General features: G+C 42.1%; 2 protein-coding genes across 3 annotated transcripts; one reads left to right on the forward strand and one right to left on the reverse strand.

Moving 5' to 3' along the window:
• Window positions 1-1725: 1725 nt before the first annotated feature.
• On the forward strand, window positions 1726-16205 carry aebp1b (AE binding protein 1b). 2 transcript variants are annotated; one of them, XM_074638542.1, is made up of 23 exons: window positions 1726-2561; window positions 3606-3776; window positions 3864-3920; window positions 5068-5541; window positions 6752-6826; window positions 7372-7437; window positions 7724-7807; window positions 10290-10361; window positions 10441-10550; window positions 10929-11068; window positions 11157-11241; window positions 11339-11483; window positions 11573-11661; window positions 12126-12249; window positions 12425-12621; window positions 12779-12955; window positions 13187-13350; window positions 13507-13724; window positions 13785-14054; window positions 14192-14331; window positions 14536-14635; window positions 14762-14928; window positions 15265-15788. In XM_074638542.1, the coding sequence occupies exons 1-23, from the start codon at window positions 2312-2314 to the stop codon at window positions 15643-15645; spliced, it is 3756 nt and encodes a 1251-aa protein (XP_074494643.1). In that variant the 5' UTR covers window positions 1726-2311; the 3' UTR covers window positions 15646-15788. The 2 variants fall into 2 exon arrangements, with proteins under 2 accessions (XP_074494643.1, XP_074494642.1); XM_074638541.1 differs by having other exon boundaries at window positions 13507-14054; window positions 15265-16205.
• pold2 (polymerase (DNA directed), delta 2, regulatory subunit) lies at window positions 15930-21960 on the reverse strand. Its single transcript, XM_074638543.1, has 11 exons — window positions 21825-21960; window positions 20378-20635; window positions 18673-18794; window positions 18450-18573; window positions 18241-18355; window positions 17948-18146; window positions 17734-17814; window positions 17235-17392; window positions 17000-17127; window positions 16801-16902; window positions 15930-16644 (listed from the first exon to the last, which is right to left on the reverse strand). Exons 2-11 carry the CDS (start codon window positions 20625-20627, stop codon window positions 16484-16486), a joined length of 1440 nt encoding a protein of 479 aa, XP_074494644.1. The 5' UTR covers window positions 20628-20635; window positions 21825-21960; the 3' UTR covers window positions 15930-16483.
• Between the last annotated feature and the right edge of the window lie 972 nt (window positions 21961-22932).

A 22932-nucleotide genomic window follows, 5' to 3' on the forward strand; every position in this document is an offset into this window, starting at 1 on the left:
TTTTTCTGCATTGAGTTCTTTCCTTTTAGCTAGACCTAAGTACATTTTGCTAATATTTGTAATCTTTACACTGTGGTATTACTAGTTTTTATTTTAAAAGTTATCTACACAGTTCTGCTTTAATGTAGCTGTTGGAAATGGAGCTAATATTTGCTATCTTATTGGGTAGTTTAATTTCTACCAGTGTATCTTATTGTATAAACTGATTATGTTGTCGTAGGCTATGTAAAATAATCTGTAATGTAACTAGTAGCTATAACATTATCTGTCAAGTAAATGAAGATGAGTAAGTATAATATTTGCATATGAAATGAGGTGAAGCAGAAGTATAAATGGCATAATATTAACTTTACAGTCTTGATCACCAGATTGTTATCAGGGAGTGGCTGCTGTGGTTTTCTTCTAATGCGTGTTTTATGACTAAATAATTGAAGTGATTCACATGTTGTTTTCCATGCTTTCATTTGGCTTTTATTACAGAGTGCGTTGCCCCCGCTGCAGATCTCTGTCTGCATTGTGAAATAGTTTGGGTGAAAAAAAAAAAAGAGTAAGCATTTCCAGCCAGCTCCCCAGTGTGTGTGTCTGTATCCTCGCCAGTTGAAAAGGCCTCTGCTTGACCTTACTGTAGTCTGAATTATCTGCTGCATTCTTCGCCGCCTTAGTAATATCCTCCACATATGATCGCATGTTGCACTGCAATTTTCTTAAAATCAAATCCTTAATGCAATTTTGTTCCACTGTCTTCATAATGTGAGAGTGTATGTATGGACTGAATTATTTGAGCAGGTGTGTGTGTGTGTGTTTGAACGCACTTGGGTTTGTCTGTCTCGTCTGAAAATGTGCTCAGTTTGAAACCCGTATGACTCTGCCTGAGTAGAGTTAATAGGACTTCAGTGCATTGTTTTATTCTAACACCATGAATTTCTGAATAATAAACCTCCTCTCATGAAAAAGTACAGGTGACGATGGAGTTTTTTTGGTAATTTGGGGTAAAACTTGAGCTGAGGTCATTGCATTTCGTTGGAGTGTCTGAATAAGCCGGGTAACATGAAGCCTTTTTCCACTTCTTCCTTACTTTAATTGTAATGCATGTGAATGTTTTCTGTCTGACGCCTTTACCTGGACTTACATTTCAGGCCCAAGATGGATCCATCATATTCCTCACTGAGAATAAACAGCTCTGGGAGGACTACAAGATGAACCATGACTAGACTGGATGTAAAATATACAACACATCCAGCATTTCAAACCCCTGACAGGCTCTCCAAACATTGGACAGAGGAGGAGGAGGAGGAGGATGGGGGGATGGCAAGGAAAACACCAAATCTTAAAAGGTTATTATTCTGTCATCTGCTCAATCACTTCTGTGTGTGTGTGTGTGTGTGTGTGTGCCTCCATGGCCCCCTTGCCGATCATAACGTTTTCTCCAGAAAGGAGAAAAGGAGCTACGCAACACCACGAGGAAAGAATGACAGAGCACCAAGGAGACGAGACGGAAAGCAAAGATCCAGTCCCAACCAAAACAAGTCCTGGGCTGAAAAAGAATTTATGTTCTACTCCTGCCTGTTTTCATTTTCTTTGAATTCCTCTCTCTGATGATTAGTGGTGTTTGGTTTTGTTAACACACAATCCCTATCCTCCCCTTTTTGCCCCTTCCTCCTCCTCCTCCTCCTGTTGTGGAATTCAATGTCCTAGGAGTCGCTCCTCTCTCCTGCTGTTCTGCTCTGTGGTGAGTCTGCAGAGTAAAAGCTCTCCACTGAGGAATTCGACAGGAGCTGCAGTCTTAAAAAGGAGCTGACTTCTTTCTCCAACACATGAGGTGTGAGCCCTGTAGTCTGAGGCCTCACATGCCCTTCCTCATCCTCCTCCTCCTCCCCCCGTCTCCTGTCTGAGCCTTGCACCTGTTCTGACTCGTCGGCCAGGTGAAGGGGATCCTCTGGTCCGGTGCTGTTTTCTCAGCTGACCGTAGCTGCGGGGCAATTAGGAACCCAGTCTATTCATTTGACTGGATTGCTGCTTTGCTCTGCATCTCCCTATCTGTGTGTCTCTCTCTCTATAACCCACCTCCTCTCCCTCCCTGCATATCCCTACCCCCCTCCCACTCCATCTCCGTCTAGCCCAGTCTGAGCCTGGTTGACACTAAGGCTGGAGCTGCAGAAATTTCCCTGCTGGAGTCAAAGTGTGGATCACATTGCAAGGACACAGGGGGAGGACAAAGAATTCTTTTGGTGGACGAAGTTGGATTGAGCATTGGACGGCTGAGATAGAAAAGTAAAAACCAAAGGATCCTGCAGTTGGAAGAGCTGCAGGTATGAAAAGCCAGACTGTGGTTGTGTCTGTGGGTCTGCTGGCCCTGTGCTGCCTGCTGATCCCCAGAGGAGGGGAGAGCGCTGGGGGGATAATTTCTCTCCAACAGACCGAAGGGGACAAGAAGGCAGGGGATCAGCTGCGAGATGACTCCCTGGATGACCCAGAAAGTGAGCAAGGACTCGCAGTGGACCCAAACCCACTGGAGAGCAGCACCAAGGACAAGAGAGACACAGAGGAGGCTGAACGGGCAGGTGAGTGGACTAAAAACTTAAAAAAGAAAATACAAATATGTTACACAGACAAGACATTTAAAGATGTTCAGGTGTGGTCTGAGGTCCAACACGACATGGGAGAGCAAACACAGACACAAACACACACTGATTCAGTGTCTGACAGCTCCAACAGGCATAAGGTGCTCACCTGTCTACTACTTCTCCACAGCGGGGAATAAAAACCAGACAAGAGAAGAAGACACTGAGTCAAGCATCTTGCAGACAGATTTTATGACCTGACCTTTTCCACTACCACCCCAGACTGCCTATAACCCAGCATGATTAATGCTGACTCTGGTGCACGTTCACACTGGAGGAACGGATATGGAAGGGCTGATGCACATTTTGCAATAAACTTCTTTTCTGGAGCTTTCTAACTAAGCTTCAAATGTAATACTCATCAGCTCGCACTAGCTCTTTAATGAGTATCACTGATGGGTTTATGCGTTAGCGGTACGATGTTGCTGAGGTGATAGTGATATGTTTATTGAGTATATGGGCAGATTTTGTGTCATTAAAACTGAAGTGTGGTTAATGGAGCACGACTAATGGAAAGAGAGAGAAGCGTTTTCCATGAAAGTGCCTCAAGACTTCAGACAACCTCAGAAGGAAATGCTGATGGACCTGAAGCAACCACTGAAATGCAACTGGCTGTCTGGATTTTTCCCTGGCTGCGTTGCGTTTTTGACATCGCAGGAAAGAAATCATTGCATAATTCAACTCTCACATTGCTCGTAAATGACACACAGTGTTACATAAGCTTTTGCTTCAGTGCTCAATATGAATGTGCTTTCATCGATTCATAATTTGGCATCTGATTGGTATTGGCCTGTTAAGAAATGTAGTAATAACAGCTGAAGAGGGTTCATTTCAAATTGAGTACCGGAGATTGATTGGGCTGGTGATAGGGGACAAGATGATGATTTATGCTTGAATATTTATTCTGATCATGAGGGCTATGTGCTTGATTTGATTCTGACCAAAAGTCCACATCTCTCCTCTCCTGTTTATCTCGTCTTCCAGGTGTTCTGGGCAGGGTGAGGAGAGCACCAGACGAAAGCAAAAAGAAGAAGAAGGACAAGAAGAAGAACAAAGAGCCAAAGGACCCCAACGCCACCAAAAAACCCAAAACTGACAAGAAGAAGAAGAAGGATAAGAAGACAACCACCACAACTCAACCACCAACCACAACGGGTGAGGACAGAACAGAGCCTAGTTTGGTTTTGAATGAGTTGGACTTGAATGCATGTCATTGACCTTGTGTCCGTCTGCTGCTTCCAGTGATCCCGACGGAACCTCCCACTGAGCCATACACAGACTACGTCTATCCTGATGTTGGTGAGTGACACAGACAAGATCCTCCACAGCATTATTAAAGAGGATCTATTATGCTTCTTTGCTTTTTCCCTTTCCTTTAGTGTGTAATATAGTTTTTTGTGCATGTAAAAAGTCTGCAAAGTTACAAAGCCCAAAGTCCACACCAATGGGAGTTTTTGAACATTGAAAGTTTTTTGAACATTAAAGCATGTAAACATGTTCTATTAGAAAACCCAAAATACAAGTGTGAACCTGAAAATAAACATAATAGGTCCTCTTTAATATATTATTCGGACCCTACCTGTGAACTGCAACACTCTCCTTTTAATATCTCACAATATAGTACTGGGTTGCTGTAACTCTTTCCACCATTACTAACAGAAAAAAGGCACAGCATGAACAATTTAATGGGGAACGCCACCCATTTTAAACATCAAAGCCTGCTTGCATATCTTAAAGCCTTTGTGGTTCCAGAGGGAGCTGTGTGTAGTCTGACAAATTGCCTTCAAGTGATGTAGCTTGAGGTTGAGGATGATGACTACAAGTTTGAAAATGAAACAAATCAAAGGATGTGGAGTTAGCAGGAAGTGAGTTTAGCAGATTTATATAGCCTGCTCCTCATCTCTACTTGAGACTCGAGGCTAAGATTAGCACACTCAAATCTCTGACTGAACTGTTGGCATACAAGTTGCATTGTGGGTAACGTAGGGGTCACATTTTGACAAGGAAGAAGAATGTGTGGAATTAAAAAGCCGATACGACCCTCCCCCCTTTCTGACCTCCCCTCCCCCCTGATCATTTCAAGTCCATTAGGAAATCTGAACCCCCTCCAATTTCTTTCTATACTCTCACCACCTTTAGCCCACCCACAGATTTTTTATAAAAACTTTTAGTACTGTTCAGCTGTCATAATCATTCTTTCCCAAAAGCCTATCTTGAAAGATAATTTTGTTCCATCATGCACAAGAAAAAACAACCAAATTGGCTACCATGCTTGCTTCAGTCTGCTTCCAATAAGCTGTATCATATGTCTAAGAAAGTGTTATTTGTTTGTAGTTGTGCATATTTCACATTGTCACATCCAGCAGTGTAGCAGTAAACTTGAGAACCATACACAATGTTTTAGTCTAGACACCTGAGGCTACCTTTCCATCTGTTTCTCTGTTAGATGAGAATGATTACTGGAAACCGGAAGATGACTACTGGGAGGCCGAGCCCACACCGGCCAGGCCTCAGCCCGAAGATCCGATCACAGATCTTCCATACGACTACCGGGAGCCGGATGAGGTAGACCCAGCTGCTCCAGTGACAGACGCCTATGAAGACTACTGGAAACCAGAGGAGAAAGATCCGTCCACTCCGGCGCCTGACAACTACGAAGACTACTGGAAACCGGAGGAGAAAGATCCGTCCACTCCGGCGCCTGACAACTACGAAGACTACTGGAAACCGGAGGAGAAAGATCCGTCCACTCCGGCGCCTGACAACTACGAAGACTACTGGACACCAGACGGCAAAGACCCATATGCTCTCGTGACTGATAACTATGACAGCTACTGGAAAGAGGTGGACCCGACGCCCCCTGCCCCTGAGGTGGATGGGAAGGTCGGGACAGGTGACACCGATTACTGGGACGCCACATGTGAGTCTTTGTTTCCCCCTGCTTTCATTCGATGGAGGATGTTTGTGGGGTTTATCACACATGAATAATATGAGATGAAACTATAATGATCCCTTGGGGCCGTTATTGTTGCACTGATCGTTGCTTTTTAGATAACTTAAAAGTTTTAAATGAGTTGAGCCAACATCTATTTAGTTATATTGCCAGGAGTTGTCTAATTTGATTTCCAATTGCATTTATTTTTCACGAGCAGTTCCAGGTTTGATCCCTTTATGCACCACACTGCCTCTTCACTGCTGCTTTTACTGTGTTGCTAACAGCCAAACATGAATCAGTGAACCCTGGTTTTGAAATCTGTCTGAAATGTGTTTCAATGGAAGAGAGCAGGAAGTGCAAACAGATTTGCATCGTGGATAACGTTGTTTTAATTTTGATCAGAGAGAAGACCACTTGACTCATCTGAAACATATTAACCATGTTGGAAAAAGATGCTTTCTGGAGAATTTGAATCACAGCTAAAGATTTCAAGTTATGGTGACTCACTCGCTGTTGTTGAGACTGGCTTGGTTTGTTGCTGCAACTGAACATTTTAGTTGAACTGATCTTTTTTTCAGAATATCAGAATCAAAATTTGAATTTTTAGCAGTGAAAAGAATTCAGTGCTTAAGTCTTAACATGATGGGCAAAACAATATATCTGAAACAATATTTAGACCAAGGAGGGACACTTAAACTATGCAAGGATAATATGTTTCATGGGTCCACTGGCTGATATTTAATACAATATCTTCCAAATTCAGGCCCCTGATAGTCACGACACATTCTACCCTTTTCGAACTACAATCTTCAACTATTACCTGGTACAATTATCCTTTAGGATCTAATTCACAGACTTCATGCTGAAAGCTCTTATGACCGACGCTATCTCTTCCAGCCTCCGTCCACCTGAAGTCAGCAGTGGCTGAACTCGTTTTTTCCACAGGCTCAGATGTAGGAAACAGTGTGTCGTGTGGCTCTGTGACACTCATCTGGACCGGACCGACATGATCTCATTACTCTGTGTTTCCAGCATACTGTACCGTACCTCTGCTCTCACAACATTTCCACTGATTCACTCACACTCCTGCCTTTTTCTGTCACTTTCTCCTGTTTCTCCGTCTGACACTTGAATAATCCCTCTCTTTGACCTCTTACATTTTTATATTATGTTGTATTTTTTTCCACTCCTGCAGTTGAAGAGCCGGAGAATCTTCCATTCCCTGATGGTAAAGAAGTGAGCCCTGAAATCAAAGTGGAAACTCTACCAGGTAACTGCTGTCACTCACACACCTTATAAATTCAATTGACAGCCATTAATCGAAATATCGGATTTTCAATTAGGCAGTGAGAAATCTCTGTAGACTTGTGACGCAGATGAAATGTTCGTTCCATCTGTGCCTTTAGGCTGGGAGCAGATGAGAAACCCTGAGCATTTCAACACATGGGAATAACATAATAGAGAGTCTGTGAGCTAACCTGCCCTACTTTTCAAACAGGAGTGGGTGGGTTTACTCCGCTCCACAGAGTCAACAAAACTTTCCTTGGTTTTGATGTGGAGTTAAAAGAAAGAGCTTTGTCATCAGATCACAACTGTTATGATTCTTGTAAATGTAAATTAAAGATTTAACAACTCAATTACATGGTAGGCGTCACAGTGGCATCCAAACAGAGAACAGTTGTCGTGGTTGAATAAATCAGGGCTGTAGTAACATGTAAAACTTTAATGTCGTCTTATAAAATCTCTCTTGTAACGTAGTGTCGCCTCTGACTGATTGAACTGACGTCTGATGTTTCTTTTTCTTTTTATTCACAGACGAGCCCTCAGCCACTCCTCCCTTAGAGGGGACGTGGTATGATGATTACGACGAATATGGAATGAGTATGTGCTCACACACACACACACAACTGAAACATATCCATACTGAATGTTTTATATTAGATCCATTAGTTAAGCTGCAGTGAGACTTCCTGCCAAAAAAGCAGAGAGCTTTGAAAGGAAAAGGGATAAACAGTGGTCAGGTCAACAAGTTTCCAGATTTATAAATGATCCTTTGTGACCTTTTTGACTGTTTATGGTTCCTAATGGCTTCCAAAAACCCAGAAAGACACGCACATACACAGTGTTGTATTTATAGGTGTTTCTATAAAAATTATTAATTCCATAGGGAGGAAAGAGGACGAGACCGATGAAAAATGGGTGGAGAAGGAGAGAGAGAGAGCAGCAAAAGAAAGAGCGAGGGAAGAGAAAGGTAAGGAAACCCAGATGTGAGTCTCTTTTTTTCTCTCTTACATAACATAACTCTGCACAGTCATGTCCGAATACATACAGTATTGTAGTTGTCAAAGCAAAGAACATGGCCTGTGACCTGAGTGCAAAAGTACTGACAGATAACAGCTCTGAGGTGTTCCCTCCCTTGGATCACATTTCTGTTACAAGAGAACGCAGATGTGACTTCCCACCTTGCTAGTCAACGGGCCTTTGGTACTTGCTTTAACTTGCACTTGGGACAAAAGTTCATACCCTCTGCAACAAAATTGAGGTCATTCAAATTAAGTTCAGAAAGCTCTTGTGAGCTGGACTGAAGCGAAGAGAGCGAGGTCGAACCGCGAATGCTCGGCATGCAGCAGATTAGTGTGAGTGATAAAGAAAAGAGGCAACCCGGGATAATTAGCAGGCCGAGGATGTTGCAATGTAGGGCTCTAAAGGATTCACATCAGCTCTTCTTTTGCCACGTGTCTGCTGCGTGTGCCGAGGTTAGCCGGTGGTTAAGGCGAGCCTGGAGACAATGATATATAATACTGTCAGGGCCGGTGTCAATAGGGCTCTTCCTGTGTGGACGGTTCACTGCTATCTGGGTTTAAGGTGAAAAGCAGTTTTAGCCAACAACAAGTTTCTGCAGCTTGAAACACTCATCTGTAACACACAAAGGCAGATGTGTGTCTGCACCCACACACATGTCGGTGTGTGTTAACGGGTGCATGTGTTTGTCTACTTGTGTATGATGTGAGTGAGCTTACAACATGTTACACATTCCCGCTGTCAGTAAGACTTACTACCAACAATAAACTACAATATGTCAATATACGTACAGTTCAGTACAGTGTGTGAGAATACAAATAATGTGTTTGTTGACCTGGTTTAAGAGACCAGACCAGCAGCCCTCACATCAAAGAGGTTAAAATCAGCCTGCCTATTTACCTATAGTGTAAAGTTTCTAATCAGAATAGGCTGGCGTGAAGCTGATTCATCCAGCTGTTAACTGTCTTCTTCCTAAAGTCTTCCCAACTGCCTTTTCACTAGCACCCTCAGTGACCTGAAATTAAAGATACTATGTGAAAATACTTCAGTTAATGTTGGCTCCCTTCTTAAATTAACACTTGATAAGTTGCTGCAAATTGTTTAAGCTTGTTGCTGCTAGGGAAATGTCACTTTTTGAGTCTAGATCCACCGACAAGAGCCTTCATCTGTGAACCTTACTTAGCTATACACAACCTGTGCTTTTACATCACTGAGAACAGGCTACATGATTATTGAACCCATTTGTGCCATTGATAAGGAAAAACACAAAAACATATATCACACCTTTATTAATAGCCAAAGTCAGGATTTTTGAAAAAGGATGAACTAACATTGTGTTTATTAAATGTTTTCCATATATATTTTACACTGTGTGTATGTCTTTGATATTTGACTTGTTATGAGTTCATAGATACCAAATACTTGATTGTGCTCCTTGTAGTTTCTTATCATACTCTAACTAGTATTTGGGCACATGCTGTTTTTTCCTAAAATATAATGAAGTCTATTGCAAAAACAGTTGTCCCATGTGCCCAAAGACTAGATATAGTATGATAAGCAAAACTCACTTTTCAGCCAAACAGTTTGACTAATTTTGAAATCTTCACATTTGTGTTAGAGAAGCCCTTTGACAGATTATAAGGAATACAGAGAAACCTTTACTTTAACTGCAGATAGGTTACTTTATTTCCGTTATGCAAACGCTTACAGCGATAAAACAATAATAATCAGATGTTAAAATTGCAATAATACAGAATTAATCAAACAAAATCAATTCCATCCCTCTCCTAATTTCCCTGTTGCTGCTCTACTCACTTTCATAAGGTTACATTTGCTCTATATAATCATTAAGTCTTTAAACCTTTCTTTATAAAAATCATTAATAATAAACATTCCCATACAATAATTAATAGTTTTAACTTCACCAAACTTTGCTTGATTTAACACATTCATAATACAAACACAGGACAAATCACCTACTTTAAGCATTTGAAATCTCGTTCTGTCTAACCTCCATCTCCTCTTACTGCTGTTTCCTCATCCTTTCTTCTCGTCCTGCTTGTGTGACTCATCAGGGCTGTTATTATATGACCTTCTCCTCTTATGGCGGTTGTAAGGCCTCCCCAATTTATCGTCGACATCCGTTTATACATCCTTTTTGACAAATGATAATGATAGATGGGATTCTTCTTCAATAGTAAACTCTGTGGGTCAGGAGGATGATCTGAGTTTGATAAGAGCACACTTGGAGTGGGAGGGAAATTACAACATCTGGGTTTTTTTACACTCCACTCACACACTTTGGCATATACAATTGACAAAGTAATGATGACTTCCTGGATCATTCCTGGGCAGAAAAAGAGAGAAAATATTAAGCCAAGAAGACAGCGCAATTTATTTGGCTTTAAGACTGTTTTTCTGACTTCTGCCAGAGAGAGCGCAGAAGCTGAAGGAGGCAGAGGAGCGGGCCAGGAAAAGACCTCGTGTCTTCAAAGAGCCAAAGAGTAAGTCTGCTCAAATCTGGAAAACGTTGCATAAGCTTTGCTAATACAATTAACATAATCATTTGATTTTCTCTGGCAGAGTGTCCTCCGCTGGGCATGGAGTCCCATAAGATCGAGCCAGACCAGCTGACAGCCTCCTCAATGTCTCAGTACTATTTTGCACCTCAGAGGGCACGCCTCAACATGCAGGTACACAACAATCAGAGCAGGGCTGCTGTGGTCTGAGCGTTTACATGCAGCGCAGCTATCACTTACATACTGCCAGGCCGGGAAATAAACACCAGCTACCAGCCACATATTGGAAAAGACTGTTATGGCTGAGTCTGTCACTTCCATTAGCTGCTCTGGGTGTTTATGTTCACAATCTTTATAGCCTAAGAATCTTTTTAGCAGCTAAGTAATTCAATCTTTTCTGCCTACCAATGTTGATTATTTTAGTCATCGTGACATCTGTGATGCATGTGCAGAGGATGAATTAAACGACTTGCGTGATAAGCTGATATTTGAAGTAAATGTGTGAGCTCAAAATGTGACTGATTCATGTGTGGTGGTCTCTGCGGTTCCCAGGGCTCGGATGATGAAGAAAAGATGAGAGGTGGAGCGTGGTGTGCAAACGCAGAGGACAGGATCCACTGGTTTGAGCTTGACGCTCGCAGGGAGACGGAGTTCACGGGAGTCATCACACAAGGACGAGACTCCTTGAATGAGTAAGACACAAACACACACACACACATGGGTATGCTGTATTTTCCATTTCTAATCTCAACATGTCGCCTACGCATTGTCTCATTTCAGGAGCGACTACGTGATGTCCTACTTCCTGGCTTTCAGCAATGACAGCAGAGAATGGACCACCATCCACGACGGATACGCTGACTGGGTGAGTTCACCTAAAATGATGGCACTTCCTGGGGCACCATGTCTCCTTCCTCTTTCCCCTGACTCACTTTTCTCCCTCTTCTCTCTCTCGCCCCCAGTTGTTCTTTGGAAACAGTGATAAGGACGTTCCAGTGATGAACCAGCTGGCAGAGCCGGTGCTGGCCCGTTACATGCGAATCATCCCTCAGAGCTGGAACGGCTCTCTTTGTATGAGGCTGGAGGTCCTCGGCTGCCCCCTGCCCGGTCAGCACATTAACACAAACTTATACATGCACTCACACTAAAACGTAGTAAATGAAATATTACATTTTGTTCTTTTTTTTGTTTCACAGATCCAGCGGATGCTCAGTACAGGCAAAATGAAGTGACTCCAGTAGATTACTTGAAGTTCAAACATCACAGCTACTCAGAGATGGTTGCAGTTGAGTATCCTCACATACGGGCCCCCTGCACGACATGTCTGCTGGCTGGTTGAATTCCACAGGAAATCCTCGGTTATTTTCCCAAAGACAAAACAAAATAATCTCCCAGGAACAATTAAACATTGAACCAGGAGGTCCACTTTAATATAAACTGATATTAAAAGCCCTGCAGAGGGTTCATTCCTTCTCAATTTGTTATTTCAACCACCACCAGAGGACCACATTACGCTCATCACTAACAGCGGCCACAATTTACACAATTTTTAAGAGCACTATTGATGATTTTTAGTGCTTTCTCAATAGCACATATAAATCAGACAGACCTGTTGTTAACTTAATAAGCTGCAGTGATGTTTAGGTGTGTTTGAATAAAAGCCATCAGCCTTTTACATCAATAATGTGTAAATATAATGATGTACAATACTTGACTACACTGACTGTTTCCATAATGTCACTTGTTCAGCTTATGAAGTCAGTGAATTCAGAGTGTCCCAACATCACCAACGTCTACAGCCTGGGCCGCAGCTCCAAGGGACTAGATATCATGGCCATGGTCATCTCTGGCAGCCCCACAGAGCACGAAATAGGTGAGAATGTGTTCATACGACCATGAATCATACAGATAAAATTGTTTTTTTCAAATGTTAAAAGCTGATTGGTTGAAATTAAACACCTTGGGCTTCGATGGCACCACCGATGCGAAGGTCGGCGGATTATGGTTAAGGGACAAACAGCTACAGTCTTGTCCGGTTGTCTCCGCAGGCGAGCCAGAGATGCGCTTCACGGCAGGTCTCCATGGAAACGAGGCGGTGGGTCGGGAGATGCTCCTGCTTCTCATGCAGTACCTGTGCAAAGAGTACAAAGACAGAAACCCCAGAGTCCAGCGGCTGGTAGAGGGAATACGCATCCACCTGGTGCCATCGCTCAACCCCGATGGACATGTGGAAGCTTTTGAAGCGGTCAGTGATTATGATCATTAAAAAAAAAGCAGATGTTTCTACTTAACTGGCAAACAAAAGGGAGAAACAAACAGGAAATGCCAGTGAGTCACACTGTGGTAGTGGTCATGGGTGACTTGGCTCCATGTCTCTCGCTTGACCAAATTCTCCCCCGCAGGGATCGGAGCTGAGTGGATGGACCACGGGACACTTCACTGACGACGGCTACGACATCTTCCAGAACTTCCCCGACCTGAATAGCATCCTGTGGGATGCTGAAGACAAGGGCATGGTGCCCAAACTCACCCCCAATCACCACATGCCCATACCAGAGAGCTACGAGACCAACAGCTCGGTAAGGAGGAGGGTACTGTTGTGTCTTATAACCAGCTTAGTTAGGACAGAAGAACTCCGTTTAAGGGTTGTTGTAAAGAAACTGTTTTCCCTTCCTCTCCTCATATAAGAGTGGTTTTTTTTTTACCATACAATGGATGTAAAAGACCTTTGTACTTTCACAAAGATGGTTGCGGTCTACTCAGTAAACAAAAATGAGGTGCTGACATCAGTCTTCCTGTTTTTGTTCCAGATTGCTGTGGAAACCAAGGCCATAATCTCCTGGATGAAAAGCTATCCATTTGTGTTAGGTGCAAACTTCCAGGGCGGGGAGAGAATTGTAGCCTACCCTTATGACAGCTTACGTTTCAACAAGCCCGCCGACAGCCAGAAACCCCACAGCCGCAAGAAGAGACAGTATGACTCTCCTTCTGCCACTGCGTTCTGTTGTTTCCCTGCTTTACACACATATTTATTTCCCAAACCCTCACTTTTCCGCCTCCTTTCTCCTGCGTAGCTCTCCATGAACCGCTCACACATGGCAAATAGTTCAACTAGAACCATTTCTTACAGGTATGAAGAAGAAGGTTTCGACGGGACAGAGTGGGGAAGGGGCTACCAGGAGGAGCCAGAGGAAGACTGGCGAGGAAGGGGTTATTCAGAGCCAGAAGAGGAGCAAAGGGGCTACGACCAGAACCCAGGCTACGAACGCGGCTACGACCAGAACCCAGGCTACGAACGCGGCTACGACCAGAACCAAGGGTACGAACGTGGCTACGACCAGAACCAAGGTTACGACCACGGCTACGACCAGAACCAAGGGTACGAACGTGGCTACGACCAGAACCAAGGTTACGACCACGGCTACGACCAAAACCAAGGTTATGGCCACAGAGAGGAAGAAGAGGACGACAGGGGAAGAAGCGCCGGCTACCAGTACGCTGAGCCCGAGGATGAGCCTCGGGCGATCGCAGACGAGTCCCTCTTCAGGTGGCTGGCTGTCTCCTACGCCTCCACACACCTGACCATGACGCGAAACTACCACGGCTCCTGCCACGGGGACACCGCCACAGGGGTGCACGGCATCATCAACAGAGCCAAATGGAAGCCAGTCACAGGAAGTAAGTAGAGGCTAGTAGGTTCATCATATGGTTTGCAGGTTTTCTTTTTAGCTTTCTGCATGTATTTATAACACACCCTGGTGGACATTATGTGTAGTACAGGTTGAGGTTAATGTGTGTTTACCCCCTCTCTCCAGGCATGAATGATTTCAGCTACCTGCACACCAACTGTTTTGAGCTGTCTGTATTCCTGGGATGTGATAAGTTCCCTCATCAGAGTGACTTGGCGTATGAGTGGGAGAAGAACAGAGAAGCATTGCTCATCTTCATGGAGCAGGTCAGTCACACTAACACACACACAGCATGTGATATATACAGTATACTGTCTGCTGTACTGTAATATAGACTTTCTGATAACATAGAACTAGTTACGTTCCCCCCTTTCGTTCCGACTGCCATTGGTTTCCTAAAAAATGCCCTGTAATGTTGTATGTTGTGAGCCTTCCTTGACCTTTAAACCATTCCCTCTCTCTGTGTCTAGGTGCATCGTGGCATCCGAGGCATTGTGAAGGATCAGCAGGGGAACCCCATTGCAAACGCCACCGTGTCTGTAGAGGGGATAAACCATGATGTCACTACAGGTCTGGTGGAAAGACTTCCCTCTCTTCACTTTCTTGTGTTTCATATGTTTTAATAGGTGCTTTGACACACGATATAGCAATCTGTGTGCTCAAAACGAAATGCCCGTCCTCTCTTTGTCATTGTAGCGCCAACAGGGGACTACTGGCGGCTGCTTAACCCAGGGGAGTACCGCGTGACGGCTCGAGCTGAGGGCTTCTCCCCTGTGACCAAACTGTGTGTGGTGGGTTACCAGTCAGGAGCCACGGCCTGCAGCTTCAACCTGGCCAAGTCTAACTGGGACCGCATTAGACAGGTACGGCAAAGCCATCCTGAACTGACCACACCCTAGATACTTTTTTGGGGTGGGGGGTATTTTGCTTCCATAACATGTCTTCTTTTAGACTAGTGGAAAGAAAACATCCAAAATACACATTTAGGTGTTTATTTTACTACTTTGTTTGTGTCTGTAGATTTCTCCTAAACTCACCAAAAGTTGGCCTTAGATAATGCCTCATTTGCATATTTAAGAAAAAAAATTCATTAAACACAAAAAAGAATTGCCTTAATGTAAGTTAATTAACTGGGGAAGTTTCATGGTGATATCTATTAGTTACAAATGTTTATCCTATTCACCTTAATGTCTCTGCAGATCATGGCCCTCCATGGCAACAAGCCAATTAGACTCACCTACAGCAACAACAGAGTACAGAGCCCTGCAGTCGCTAACGGCAACAGGCGTGTGGTTGACGGCAACAACGGGTTGTCAACGAATTCAGGAGTCAGCGCCGAGCGGCAGAGGAGGCTCAGGATAGCTCGTCTCCGTCGCCTTCGGCAACAGAGATTACTGAGGTTAAGCTCCACGACGACGTTACCCCCGACGACGACGATAACCACAATTCCCACAACACCAGAGACCACCACATTCTGGTATGACTCGTGGGGCATAGGGGAGGGACAGACCTCGACGCCTGGCGGTGTCACAGACTCCATCCTGGATTATAACTATGAGTACAAGATTGATGACTATTAATCTCAACACACACACACACACACAGCCCCGATTCAGTAAACATGCGACTGTCCTCTCCTACAAGTAGTTCTCATTGACATGTACTTCGAGCAGGCTGATAAAGAATCAAATGAGGAATCCTGTCTTTGTACGACACATACGCAACAGGAATATTACAGTAATTGTATATAGATAGCGTATCTATTACTTAACTAAATGCCTCTTCACAGAAAATGACCCTTTTAACTATAATAGTATTTCCGTTTCACAGTTCACACTGCGTTTTTCTGACTTCTTATTCAGTCTTTTTGCTTCATGAAAAGTTGTTTATTGTGGATGCACATTAAAAAAGTCATGACATTTTTTTTTTTAACTTCACAAGAGTTGAATTATTTACACTATTTTCATACATGGCAGATTTTTTTTTTTTACAGTATGAACAGTCACTAAAGGTAAAAAAAGCATTTGTTCAAAGTTGGTAACAGAGAGTGTGAGGAGGGAGGGAGGGAGTCTTCGGTCATGTTGCCTCAGAAACAGCTGGAATAGAGTTATTTTTCAAATAAAGGCTTGTTAATACGCAACGCTTGTCTCTTGTTTTTAACACCTTTGTGAACACTGATTTTAAGAGTAGAATACAGGGATATCAGTGATGTTTAGCTCTTACAGTCTTATGCAAAAACATTAGAAGTAACCTAATTTTAACAGCAATTCATTGACCATTATGATACTGGACAGCATCAGTGTAGCAAGGACTGTAATTCTTGGTGACTCCTCTGTGGTCAGGAAAACGTAGTCTGAATATAACATCAATAGTGTCCAAGAAGTGTCAGCATGTTGTACTGCATGTGGATATGGACCCTCAGTGGCTGACGTTCATCTCACTATCATCATCGTCGTCAGCGGAGAAGGCCGAGAAGCTGACTGGCTCGCATGCAAGAGTACGTAAATTGACCAGGCACGCCGTCTGGGTGCTGCTGAAGTCTGGAACTGTAACCAAAAGGACTTCCTGGCCTTCAGCACCTGACAGGAAGAGAAGAAGAAGAAATATATTGGCACATTAGTAAGGAGGAAAACAGTTTGAATAATATAGCCAAAACAATATCAATATTTTCGAGTCTAAAGAAAGACCATAGTGATCGTCCGACAGGTTTCTTATGTGTACATGCGCACACTTACCTTTGATGAGCTTGGACCCAAAGGTCGGGGCGTTGCCACTGAAGTAAACGTGGGGACACTCCTCCAAGATGAAAGGGTCTTTTTGGTAGAATGGGTAACAACCTGACACAAAGCAGACATAAAAAACATGTGTGAACACTTTGAACCGATATCAGCCAGAAGGTTCCCGTTTTATTCTGCATCAACTTGTCTGACTAACCCAGAGTATCCGGCGCCGTAGGGGCCAGGTGTCGGAGTCGTAGCGTGTCCTCCAGTATTTCCAGGTGATTGTCCTTGCTGCTATACCTCTGAATGTCACACACATTCTGGCCTGATGTGCCCAGGAACCTTGGTGGAAACACACACAAACACAAGGTCTTAAACATCTGCACACCTGCTTGGGATTTCGAGGCTAAAAGCAAGATGGAAGATAGTGACTGTATGGTATTGCTTACTTCACTCCATTAATGCTAGCTTGGTGTGGATTGGAGGCCAGCTGTAGTGTGGGGTACACATTGGACAAGGGGAACATGCAGCGGTGGAGAGGCTGCTGAGGGAGGGTGTAGTTGGTGGGGTCGTACTGGCCCGGCATTACATCCACTGGAACTGAGGCCTAGGACAGCAAGGCAGTGAAGCATTGACACTCGTAAGTATATTATTATTATTTCACAACAATGACCGGATCACTGTACGTTATCCCTTACTTTGTAAATATTCAATTGAGTCAATTAAGCAGTTTCTAAATCAATTAAGAAACTGCTTATGCATTGAATAATCAGACAACGATAATACAGCCAGAGATATTGAAGAGAAAGCCACCACAGTGGAAACAATATGGGAAAATCTCTGAAGGTATATACATATCAACTCAAATAAAAAATGCATATATATATATATATATATATATATATATATATATATATATATATGTGTAGAGGGGGGAGGCAGACTCACCACCAGCTGAAGCAGCAGCTCATCCAGCAGACGCATGGCGTCCACGCTGCCAGCCTGAGTCTTCTTGGTGAGGTACTTGGGCTTGACACATAGAAAGGATAAAACAGGTATTTGAATGTTTTTAAATGAGCCACTTCTTTCCCGAAAAAGTAAAACTAACAAGTGATATATAATGTAAATAAATGTGTGTCGAGGTTAAAACAGCTCCAGTTACCTTCGTTGAGGCGTCCTTGTCCTGGGTGTTTTGGCTCAGGAGGTTTCCAGCCAGCAGGACTCTGGAAATTGACGCTGCCCCGCTCTGCTCCCCCTGGTCACCGAGCTGACCGGTTACCATGTCAACGAGCAACTGCAGCCCCAGCATGCTGTCGGCATGACTGCTGCCTAGACCAAGTCCTGAGACCATGAGCACAAACCTGGATGGCGACACACAACCGCATTAGAATCTATTATCACAAAAGGCTGGGATTTAAGCTGTGTTTGTGTGTGTATGTGTGTGTGTTTGTTTACCGGTCAGAGCTGAGCCCAGGTCTGGGTGTCTGCGGAGGAACATCAGCCACGCAAAAGTCCTCAACAGTGAACTTCCCGTCGTTCTTTTCGGCTCCATATATTGCAATAACACTACCTGAAAGAGAAACAGAAGCGATGCCATTCAAGAGACATGTCCACAGCTCCATCCTTCTTCATCCTGTCTTGACCTCAAGAAGAGAAATCCTGACCTGTGACATGCTTGTCTCTGTCAATTTTGCCCTCCAGTTTGATCCTCTGTAGCTCATCCTCCAGAATCAGCTCATCTGTTTCACTGATGAATTTGGCTCGTGCAGGTTGAGGCAGCAGGTTGTGCTGAAGGACAGAGAGGAAAACAAGAGACATAACACCTGCCAGCAACTTATTTTTATTTTGTCTGGGATGTCAGCTGTTGAATTTAGCATGACTGCTAACCTCCTCACTGATCTCTTTCAGAATAGATGGTTGCAGTTCCATGCGCTTGAACAAGGTTCCCACAATGCAACACTGCTCCCCTGTCTGAAGATCACAAAGCTTCCTGATAAGCACATCTGATCCTGGCAGGGACAGAAAGAGACAGATTACTAGATACAGATTGATCCATTATAACTTTCTTCACCAACTCTTTTTCACACCACAGAGATTGCATTAATATAGACCTGAGATATTAGATATGTGTTTTAGATGCGGTAGAGGAGGGCTCGTTTTTGCATTGCACTTGGTCATGTACAAAACTTAACATCTTTTGGCAGGACTTCTCTGACATTATGACAAGACTTACAGGATTTACCTTCCACTTGGATCCTCAAATAGGTTTATTAGTGAATTTCACAGTCATTAGTACACCTTTTAAAAAAGTTTTTAGGAATAGCTCTGTGCATCGCCCGGAAGTGTATAGCAATTAAGTGGAAGTCTGATTCCCATCTCCTCATATCTAGATGGCTTCTGGAAATGAACAGCTGCATTCCACTTGACAAGATCACATATACCCTCAGAAATGAATACAACACCTTTCTGAAGATTTGGCAACCCTATTAAACCTATATGAACTCCTTACCAACACCTATATCGGATTTGATATAACAAAATATCAGACTTGACACATCATTAGTCATCTGAATAAGTCAGAACACTGCATCTCATTATTTATGATTTCTTTCATTCATTCCTTCTCACTGTGCAATATCATTTTTAGTCTGTTTATTGTCAATACTGTATATACTGCTCCTATTTTTATACTTCCTTCTATTTAAATGGTTCATAATTTGTTACACTTTGTTTAGGTTTTTTTTTTTTTACTGAGTTAGCTGATGCATCTTGTTTTTTGCACTATCCCCTTTTGCTGCTGTACACTGCACATTTCCCCACTGTGGGACTAATAAAGGAATATCTTATCTTACCTTATCTTTATTTGTGTATTTAATTTGTTTTTTTCAATATCCTTTTTAATTCAATTGATAGTTAACTAGCCTACTCCTTTTGGTTCTTTTTCAGTTTGTATGTGGGTCGGATAGGAAGGGAATTTGGAGCCATGTTTGTGTGAGTTTGTGTTTTGTATGTTTTGTATATTTAGTTAACTAAAAAATTTGAAAATAACATAAAAAAAAAAAAAAAGAAAGACAAATTAGAAAACACATGGACATATAATTCAGATGCTTTTGAGTCCCACACTACGTTCCAAATCGAATACTTTTTCTTTTTACTTCTAGTACGTACTGCAGCTGCCCTTACAAAGTACGTACTGTTTCATGCAGTACGCATGCTACTTCCTCATAACATTGCACCTTGAATTTTGACCCTCTTGCTCATGTATCCCCTGCACAAAGGATTGTGGGTCAGAATAGCCAGAAAAGCATGCTGGCTTGCATACTGCAAAATGTGACCGGGTGTAGTAGAACATCCTGGTATTTTCGGCATACTGCATTTGACATATTATGCATTGGGACATACTAAATCTTTTTCTGGCATACTAAATAGTAGGGTAGTATGGGTATTGGAACACACAGTACTTACTAAAGGCACAATGTTATGCATACTGCATGCAACACTACCCAGCTGCAGTATGTACAAAAAGTAAAAAGAAAAAGTATGCGATTTGGAACGCACCCTGATATAGGTTAAAATAATGCCCTGAGTTTACCCCACTTCTGCTGGGCTCTCTCTGACAGCAAGGGCCTCATCTGCATGAGTCGTGCAGCGTATATATGAGCATACTGGCGACTGAAGCTCCTCTCCCCAACTGTGTAGCGCTCTGAGCACAGACTGTAGTCCAGCGACTGCCTCTCAAACACCGGCCCCTGGTCCTGGTCCTGGTCCTGGTCCTGGTCCTGGGAGGCAGGGCGGCAGAGCAACGAGGAGCCCTGCTTCTGGGCGCTCAGGTCGGAGAACATGACTTGTCCTGAAGCAGAGGAAGAGGTTTGAGGTTAGTAGAAATACATCTAATGTTACTCAGTTTACATTTTTTAATTTTTTATTATTATTTCAAAATGACAGTATCCATAGTAACAGCAGAAAACACTAAAAACATTTACATACAAAAGAAGCATAGCGAAAACATAAACAAAGAGCTGTGCCAAACATAAAAGGACAACAGAAATGAAACAAAACCAACATAAAATAATAATTAAAAAAAACACAATAGAAATAAATAAATAATAATTAAAAAAAGACAACACGAGTATGACAATAATTTCACTTAAAAACATTAAAGATATTGCATACATCCATTGTTTTCATTGCTTTTTTGTTTTGTGAGGAAGAAATTGTTGAAAGATAGAGATGCATTTTTTTCATAAATACAAAGAAATTAGTTAGTATAATTAATTAAAATTAAATGAATAAGAAAAAATGCATTACTGTCTTTGTCACTGTAATTATAGCAAACAAATATTAGTTTTTTTTTAAGGACATTAAGAGTGACTTGATATTGAACAATCTGATACTGCTGGCAAATTCTTTCATCCATGCATCCAAATGGAGGAAAATGAAACCCCTATTTTCCGTTTTCAAAAGGGACCTTGTGGAGAATCATCTCAGTGCTTTAAGACTAATGAAAGGACAACATGCAAAGTGTCTCCTCAGAGCTTATGAAGAACTGAACATATATGATGATGACCCCTAAAGCTACTATGGAAGAGTGCAGTCTTATTATTATTTATCTATTCATGCATTTCTTTTTTTGTTCCTTGACAAACCTTCCTTTATTCTACACTCTTCTTCTGACCCTCTTTATTTCATAAATACAAAGAAATTAGTTTTTTTTGGGGGGTAAATTTACACTTGTGAATGTGGAACTCAAGAGAATTAAAATTAAATTAATAAGAAAAAATGCATTACTGTCTTTGTCACTGTAATCATAGCAAGTATAAAATTATTGACATCTTTCCAAAATTCACATGTAACTTTACAGGAGCAGAATAAATGAGAGTTTCATGATGTGACTCTCAGAAGGAACATTTACATCTATGTCTCTGTGGTTACATCACGGTGACAGGTAACCTCAGTAACGTTGCTGTTTGAGCTCTTCAAAGACATTGCCGACTGTTTTGAGAATATGGTCGCTAATGTAACAGATTAAACGACCTTACCTGAGAAGAGGGAAGCTGTTAGATGTTTTAAATCAGGTATTTAACTTATATTTTCAGCTGTGTTATTCCTTCTCTGCGAGCAAGACACAGTTCCCGCGAAATCACCCGCTCAACATGGTGTTCTCGCGTATTCTCGCGAGAAGTTATAGAAGAAGAAAAACAAGGAAAAGGGGATATTAGAGTCATAAAAAGAAACCTAACGGATCATAAACCTTGACGTAAATGAGCTATCGACATTAAGATATATGTATATTGAGCATAATGTAAGATTTCACAAACACAGACCGAGACCGGTCTATTTAGATTTAAATTCATGAGTCGCACTAAATTGAGGTCACAAATGCATGGCTTTTTCTTTTCTTTTTTCTTTTTCTAAAGAGCTTTTATTTTATAAACTGTGCATCTAGCATTGCGAACAGCCAGGGCTTTTATTTTGAATTACATGAAGGTGCACTGTGGGTAACCTACACTAGAAAGAGACTTGTTTTTTATTGAACAAATTCAATTTTACAAACAACATGTCTCATAGATCATTGCATTGGAGTAAAAGGACAAGGTGCATACAGAACAAGAGCAGATACAAGATGTAATATTATACATGAAAATAATAATAAATTAAATTAAGGGCTGTTCCTGTAATTCATATTCTTCTATTATACTAAGAAGTTTAAAAACAAATGTTTTTCATGACTTTAAGGGCTTTTATGTAGGAAAGAAACTCAGAATGAAACACATTAAACCTAGGTTTCACTTTCATATACTTGGATTTGTGCAAATAAAATTTTCCAAGAATGAGAATATTATTCACCAGAAAGTCATCTTTGTTATTGTCCATGACGAGACCATAAACAATGTGCTTTTGAGAGAAGTTTCCCAGATGGGGAAAAGCCAGTAATGTATATCAAGCCATAAAGCTCCAGAATACATACAATGAAAAAATAAATGATCAGTAGTTTCAGTATCATCACAAAATACATAGTTATTGGTTCCAATTCCAAATCGTTGTCGCAACAAATCACTGGATGGATACACTCCGTTTAATATTTTAAAATGGATTTATTTTGCTTTGTTTCTTTTGGTCCATTTTTGTATGACTCTAATATACCCT

The sequence above is a fragment of the Sebastes fasciatus genome, chromosome 6, assembly GCF_043250625.1.
Source record: "Sebastes fasciatus isolate fSebFas1 chromosome 6, fSebFas1.pri, whole genome shotgun sequence".
NCBI classification, from domain to species: domain Eukaryota; kingdom Metazoa; phylum Chordata; class Actinopteri; order Perciformes; family Sebastidae; genus Sebastes; species Sebastes fasciatus.

What these genes read in the sequence shown, in the direction of transcription:
- aebp1b (XM_074638541.1), top strand. Translation starts at nt 2,312, where the DNA reads ATGAAAAGCCAGACTGTGGTTGTGTCTGTGGGTCTGCTGGCCCTGTGC. An exon ending in CAAAGTGGAAACTCTACCAG is followed by an intron (nt 6,827 to 7,371) that starts GTAACTGCTGTC and finishes TTTTATTCACAG; the next exon opens with ACGAGCCCTCAGCCACTCCT. An exon ending in ATGGAAGCCAGTCACAGGAA is followed by an intron (nt 14,055 to 14,191) that starts GTAAGTAGAGGC and finishes CCCTCTCTCCAG; the next exon opens with GCATGAATGATTTCAGCTAC.
- pold2 (XM_074638543.1), bottom strand. Translation starts at nt 20,627, where the DNA reads ATGTTCTCCGACCTGAGCGCCCAGAAGCAGGGCTCCTCGTTGCTCTGC. An exon ending in GAGAGCCCAGCAGAAGTGGG is followed by an intron (nt 18,795 to 20,377) that starts GTAAACTCAGGG and finishes TGTCCCTGCCAG; the next exon opens with GATCAGATGTGCTTATCAGG. An exon ending in TACGGCGCCGGATACTCTGG is followed by an intron (nt 16,903 to 16,999) that starts GTTAGTCAGACA and finishes GCTTTGTGTCAG; the next exon opens with GTTGTTACCCATTCTACCAA.